The 6,850-nt window shown below is 40.6% G+C and overlaps 2 protein-coding genes across 2 annotated transcripts; both read left to right on the top strand.

Moving 5' to 3' along the window:
- Positions 1–446: 446 nt before the first annotated feature.
- LOC138877784 (uncharacterized) lies at positions 447–2,536 on the top strand. The gene is made up of 3 exons (XM_070157423.1): positions 447–836; positions 1,721–1,995; positions 2,128–2,536. Exons 1-3 carry the CDS (start codon positions 447–449, stop codon positions 2,534–2,536), a joined length of 1,074 nt encoding a protein of 357 aa, XP_070013524.1.
- A 174-nt stretch (positions 2,537–2,710) lies between these two features.
- Positions 2,711–3,103, top strand: LOC138877783 (uncharacterized). The gene has a single exon (XM_070157422.1). It carries the CDS (start codon positions 2,711–2,713, stop codon positions 3,101–3,103), a length of 393 nt encoding a protein of 130 aa, XP_070013523.1.
- The last annotated feature ends 3,747 nt before the right edge of the window (positions 3,104–6,850 follow it).

The following is a 6,850-nucleotide window of genomic DNA, read 5'->3' as shown; positions in this document are numbered from 1 at the left end:
TTCACTTATTACCGACAGAGAAAGAGGAGTACATTCATTTCTTATAGGAGTATGAGGACATTTTCACATGTTCATATGATGACATGACCGGTTTGAGCACGTCCACAGTGGATCACAAGTTGCCTACCAATCCCATATGTTCGTCGGTGAAGCAGAAACTCAAAAAATTCAAACCAGATATAAGCCTGACAATCAAAGAGGAAGTTACTAAGCAGATCAAAGCCAAAGTCCTCAAGGTGGTTGAATATCCAACCTGGTTAGCCAACATTGTTCCAGTTTCAAAGAAAGATGAGAAAGTCAGTGTATGTGTTGACTATCGAGACTTAAACAGAGCAAGTCCTAAGGACGACTTTCCAGTGCCAAATATACACATCCTGATTGACAATTGCGCCAAGCGTGAACTCCAATCCTTTGTAGATTGCTTCGCAGGTTATCACCAGATCTAGATGGATGAAGAAGACGCAGAGAAAATAGCTTTTATCACACCATGGGGAGTATATTACTACAAGATGATGCCATTTGGTCTAAATAATGTTGGGGCTACTTACATGAGGGCCATGACAACCATCTTCCATGATATGATACACAAAGAAATAGAGGTATATGTGGACGAAGTCATTATCAAATCCAAGAGGGCCACGGATCACATAGCAAACTTGAGAAAGTTCTTTGACAGGTTAAGGAGGTACAACTTGAAACTGAACCCCGCAAAGTGTGCATTCAGGATTCCTGCAGGAAAGTTACTGGGTTTCATTGTCAATCGTCGAGGGATCGAGCTGGACCCGTCTAAAGTTAAAGCTATTCAGGAGTTACCACCGCCTAGGAGCAAAAAAGACGTGATGAGATTCTTAGGACGTCTCAACTATATCAGTCGCTTCATAGCACAGACCATAGTCATATGTGAACTCATCTTCAAGATGCTGAGGAAAGATGCCGAAACAAGTTGGACCGAGGATTGTTAGAAAGCTTTCGACAAAATCAAGGAGTACATGTCTACGCCACCAGTCTTGGTCCCGCCAGAGCCAGGACGACCTTTGCTACTCTATCTATCTGTATTGGCTGGATCCATCGAATGTGTTCTGGGACACATGACGAGAAAGGGATAAAGGAGCAAGCCATATACTACTTAAGTAAGAAATTCACACCTTATGAAGCACGATACTCTCTGCTGGAATGCACCTGCTGTACTTTGACCTGGACGGCCCAGAAATTGAGGCATTACTTCTATGCCTATACCACGTACCTCATATCCAGGATGGATCCCCTGAAGTACATATTTCAGAAACCCATGCTGACTAGAAAGTTAGCCAAGTGGCAAATACTGTTAAGTGAGTTTGATATCGTCTACGTAACTCAAAAGGCGGTCAAAGGACAAGCATTGGCAGACCATCTTGCTGAAAATCCTATGGGAGGAGAATATGAACCCTTGAAAATATATTTTCCTGATAAAGAGGTGTCATTCGTAAGAGAGGACATTACCGAAGCATACGATGATTGGAGAATGTTCTTCGATAGAGCTGCAAATTTCAAAAGAGTGGGCATTGGAGAGGTTTTGGTATCAAAAATAGGCCAACATTATCTTGTATCTGCTAAACTCATATTTCCCTGCACTAACAACATGGCAGAGTATGAAGCCTGCATACTAGGGCTCAACATGGCAATCGACATGAATATTTAAGAGCTGTTGGTATTAGGTGATTCAGATTTGCTTGTGCACCAGGTACAAGGAGAGTGGGCTACCAAGAATTCCAAGATATTGTCATATCTACACCATGTACAGGAATTGAGAAAGAGGTTCACGAAGATGGAGTTTCGGCATGTGCCCAGAGTTCAGAATGAGTTTGTTGATGCATTGGCCACCTTGTCATCTATGATACAACATCTGGACAAGAATTTTATTGATCCCATCCCAGTGAAAATTCATAATAAACCGGCATATTGTGCCCACGTTGAAGAAGAAACGAATGGAAAACCTTGGTTCCATGACACCAAAGAGTATTTGGCAAAAGGAGAATATCCGGAGCATGCAAACAACACTAAAAAATGCACACTCCGGAGATTGTCCAATCACTTCTTCCACAGCGGAGGAAACTTGTACAAAAGAACTCCTGATTTGGGATTGCTAAGATGTGTCGATGCAAAAGAGGTTTCTAAGCTACTTGAGGAGATACATGGTGGGACCTGTGACCCGCATATGAATGGTTTTATCTTGGCCAAGAAGCTACTTAGGGCCGGTTACTTTTGGATGACTATGGAGACAGATTACGTTTGTTATGTCTGCAAATGCTACCAATGTCAAGTGCATGCCGATATGATAAAATTGTCGCCAAATGAGCTCAATGACACAAGCTCACCTTGGCCATTCGTCGCCTGGTCAATGGATGTCATCGGTCCTATCGAGCACACTACTTCAAACGGGCACAGGTTCATTCTAGTAGCCATTGACTATTTTACAAAATGGGTAGAGGTTGCATCCTACAAAGCTGTAACCAAGAAAGTCATCGCAGACTTTATCAAAGATCGTATTGTTTGCTAATTTGGAGTCCTCGAGTCTATTGTCACTGATAATGCCGCCAATCTCAATAGTTATCATATGAAAGCCATGTGTGAGACTTTCAAAATCAAGCACAAGAATTCCACAGCCTATAGACCTCAGATGAATGGAGTCATAGAAGCCGCCAACAAAAACATCAAGAAGATACTAATGAAGATGGTAGAAAACCACAAGCAATGGCACGAGAAACTACCCTTTGCTTTGTTGGGATACCGCACTAGAGTTCGTACATCAACCAGGGCAACTCCCTACATGCTGGTTTATGGTACTGAAGTTGTCATCCCAGCCGAGGTAGAGGTTCCTTCTTTAAGGATCGTACAAGAAGTCGAACTCAGCGATGCAGAATTGATAAGGAGCCGCTATGAACAATTGACCCTTATAGATGGAAAAAGAATGAACGCAGTATGTCACGGTCAGCTTTATCAGAACAGGATGTCCAGAGCTTTCAACAAAAGGGTCAAACTAAGGCAATTTGCACTAGGACAGCTGGTGCTGAAGAAGATCTTCCCACATCAAGATGAAGCCAAAGGGAAATTCTCTCCCAACTGAAAAGGTCCTTACATGGTTCATAGGGTGCTAACAGGAAGGGCGCTCATACTTGCAAAAATAGATGGAGAAATTTGGTCGAAACCAATCAATTCAAACGCAGTTAAAAGATACTATATTTAGACTATTTACATTCCTTCATCTCATGTAATTGAACTACGCTTGACCTGATTCCCTAGAACCAAAAATTGGGGCAGAATTTTAAGGAGGACCCTCAAAATTCCGGAGCAAGTCCAGCCAACGCCTTCATATGCCAGACAGTCAGAAATTGGTTAAGAAATTGGGGCAGAATTTTGAGAAGGGTTCTCAAAATTCTGAAGAAGATTTAACAAGCTTCATTTCTCACAAACGACCGAAGGATCATCTACCAAACTGGGGCAGAATTTTGAGGAAGACCCTAAAAATTCTAATACAAGAAAGTTGCAATGCCTCTGAGATGTGTTATATTCACTAGTTCATCTAAAATTATTTGAAAATTTCACCATGTATCCAAAAAAAATAACTTTATTTTTATCAATAGTTGTACACTTTCGAAAACTCTATTTTCGTAATAGCCAGGTGTTACCTAGGGAAACTCAAACAAGTCATCTAGCATGAAGAAGCAAGGCCAGCGGACAAAGGCACGAACCAACCTCCCCCTTTACAAAACTTACAATTTTTCTTTGAATGCAGGCACATCTGACATAGCAATAGCATTCGCAGATATATACACAAAGCAAAATCACTATCAAACGGGCCACCAAACACTAAATGTATCCCCAGCTAAGAAATATTCTACCCTTATCTGCCTTCTATTTGCATGGGACTAAGCCATGTCTCGCATCTTGCATGAGTCTAAGCCCTGCCTCCATATTTGCATAAGGCTAAGCACTGCCTTCCATTTGCATGGGACTAAGCCCTATCCCACATCTTGCATGAGGCTAACCCCTACCTCTATATTTGCATAAGGCTAAGCACTGCCTTCCATATGCATACTAAGCCTTGTCCCGGATCTTGCATGAGGCTAAGCCCTGCCTCCAAATTTGCATAAGGCTAAGCATTGCCTTCCATCTGCATGGGACTAAGCCCTGTACAGCATTATGTATGAGGCTAAGCCCTGCCTCCATATTTGCATAAGGCTAAGAACTACCTTCCATATGCATGGGACTAAGCCCTATCCCGCACCTTGTATGAGGCTAAGCCCTGCCTCCATATTTGCATAAGGTTAAGCACTGCCTTCCATCTGCATGGGACTAAGCCCTATCCCGAACCTTGCATGAGGCTTAACCCTGTTTCCATATTTGCATAAGGCTAAGCACTGCCTTCCATCTGTATGTGACTAAGCCCTATCCCGCACCTTGCATAAGGCTAAGCCCTGCCTCCATATTTGCATAAGGCTAAGCACTGGCTTCCATATGCATCAGACTAAGCCCTGTCCCGCATCTTGCATGAGGCTAAGCCCTGCCTCCATATCTGCATAAGGCTAAGCACTACCTACTATCTGCATGGGACTAAGCCCTGTCCCGCATCTTGAATGGGGCTAAGCCATGCCTCCATTCCTCTTTCGGGATAAGCTTGCCCTGAACCTCACAAGACTAAGCCTTGTTCACTTTAGTATCATATTATTGCATCTCATGGGCTGAAATATCGCCAATCTGTCCAAAGGCGTCATAGTCTAAAGGCATCATCCTCATAGCCAGAAGACACCATGCCATGGCTTGAGGATCTCACAAATTTGCATATCATTATTCAAAGGCGTCATGGTTCGGAGGCATCATTTTCATGGTCCGAGAACATCATTTCATGGCATGTGAATCCCCCACTAAACAATTCATAGCCCAGGACATCATGGTCTGAGGACGTCATCCTTAACCACCCGAAGACAACTTTCATGGTCTAAAGGGAATCTGCATCATGTTTAAATTTTCGCACAAATTCATGTTCGTAGTATCTCTTTATCTGTAGATGACCAGTAAGCAACCGCTATCCCAGCGGGAGCAACCTTGCTCCAGTTCCTTCAACTATCTCAAACTTGACCGTTCACCATAACCATTCTTTCATTCATCCCAAAATATCGTGTTCATTCTTGTAATGACTTCATCAGTACATTCCGCTGATGGGTCTGGAACTATACATGGCCTGATTTCTGTAAAACCAGGCATATGTAGGCAGCTCAAAAACCAGAGTCCGGCCTCTATCTTTCAAAACATCCTATTCGGTCAAAATTGGCCATAATTTCTTCACCCGAAAACTCTTTCATCCTTCCCGGGTAAAGAGGGGCAGCTGTTGATACTCAATTTTTCCTTTATATATATATATAATTTTTCCTTCATATATATTTAAATATGCCTACATACTTTCAAAATATTGTATACGCATTTACAAACATGCACAAGTATTTTTATAATTTAAATCAATTTATTTTTGCATTTTTTATTATACAAATATATAATAATTATTCCACATATTATTTTTATGATGAATCTAATCATTTAAATTCATCATTTATGCCCAAATAATATTTAAATATTTTAATTGCCTTTTTCTTTACAATTACATTTGCATTTTTATGCTAGAATTGCATATTTTTGCAACAATAGCCTATATATAAGCACAATTATATCATCTATACAGAAAATGGCTTTTCATATTTTTAAAATATTAAGTAAGTATTTTAAAGCATTTTCATGCACAAATCATATTTTTATCATTTAAAAATTATTTTATTAAATTAATTGGGTATTTAAAATCTAGCCCCTAGAAAATACTATTTTTCGGACCAAAAAACCAACCCAAACCCCTAACCCAATACACCCCAGGCCTAATTAATCTAAACCCGGCCCAAACCTTCCCAAATCTTGGCCGTTGATCTCTGAGATCAACGGCCTATATTTGTTCTTACCATAATTAACCTAACGACTCCCTCCTAACCTAACTCATTTCCACCATACCCCACCGTCACCCGTTCCCTTCTCTCTCAAACGCTCTCTACCTAAACCCTAATCTTCAGGCGCCGTCACCGGCTTATCCCTCTGTTCTACGATGTTTCTCTATAGTCCCAGGCCTATATTGGCCTCCTACTTGCTATGGTATCTCCATCTCCTAGATCCTTAAGGAGATTCTCAAGGGACCAGGGCAAGTCTACTTTACACCTTTGGGTTTTCTTTCCTGTATCAGGTTATTTGGCTCGACCTTGAGTAAGATCTTTCTCATTTTCATCTTAAACCTATGGTTTCCTAAGTCTATGCTCGTCTCTGTTGCCTTTCTAAAAACCCTAATTTTTAACCTTTAACCTTCTCAAATCTTTCCAGATTTGAGATGAATCGAACCTATTTCACATGTTTTCACGAAAGTCTTATGGTTTTTCAATTGATTCTCCGTTTTTTCTAAAACTAGGGTTTACTGAACTCACCTTCTCAAAGCTTTTCTGGTTTTTGAGTGTTTAATCATTGTTCTTAAGTGTTACTGACTGATTCATGTTAAGATTGTTTGGACCCTAGTCAATTTAAGCTAAAGTTTTTCTTATACTTTTGCTCATTTTTGGGTTTTTCCGTGTCACTCGTTGCATTGTTTCGTTCTGTGCTTTGACTTTCATGATTTCTCCTTAGTCTAATTCAGTATCTTGTGACTTTTACCCTAGTTCATCTTTACTAGGGTTTCTGAGTCGATCTCTCGTCTAATTTCTATGTGTTTATGAAATTTTATTTAGCCTACTTGTCTATTTGTGAAAAATGATATTTTCCCCTCTTTAAATCAGTACTATTTTGAATT

The sequence above is a fragment of the Nicotiana sylvestris genome, chromosome 9, assembly GCF_000393655.2.
Source record: "Nicotiana sylvestris chromosome 9, ASM39365v2, whole genome shotgun sequence".
NCBI classification, from domain to species: Eukaryota; Viridiplantae; Streptophyta; class Magnoliopsida; order Solanales; family Solanaceae; genus Nicotiana; species Nicotiana sylvestris.
The sequence above is the reverse complement of the archived record's forward strand: the minus strand, read 5'-3'. Positions and strand labels throughout refer to the sequence as shown.

Excerpts from the sequence above, each read along its gene's own strand:
- LOC138877784 (XM_070157423.1), top strand. The coding sequence starts at position 447 with ATGGATGAAGAAGACGCAGAGAAAATAGCTTTTATCACACCATGGGGA. Across the intron at positions 837-1,720 it reads CGCCTAGGAGCAAAAAAGAC|GTACAAGGAGAGTGGGCTAC; the intron begins GTGATGAGATTC and ends CTTGTGCACCAG. Across the intron at positions 1,996-2,127 it reads TGGTTCCATGACACCAAAGA|ATGTGTCGATGCAAAAGAGG; the intron begins GTATTTGGCAAA and ends GGGATTGCTAAG.
- LOC138877783 (XM_070157422.1), top strand. The coding sequence starts at position 2,711 with ATGGTAGAAAACCACAAGCAATGGCACGAGAAACTACCCTTTGCTTTG.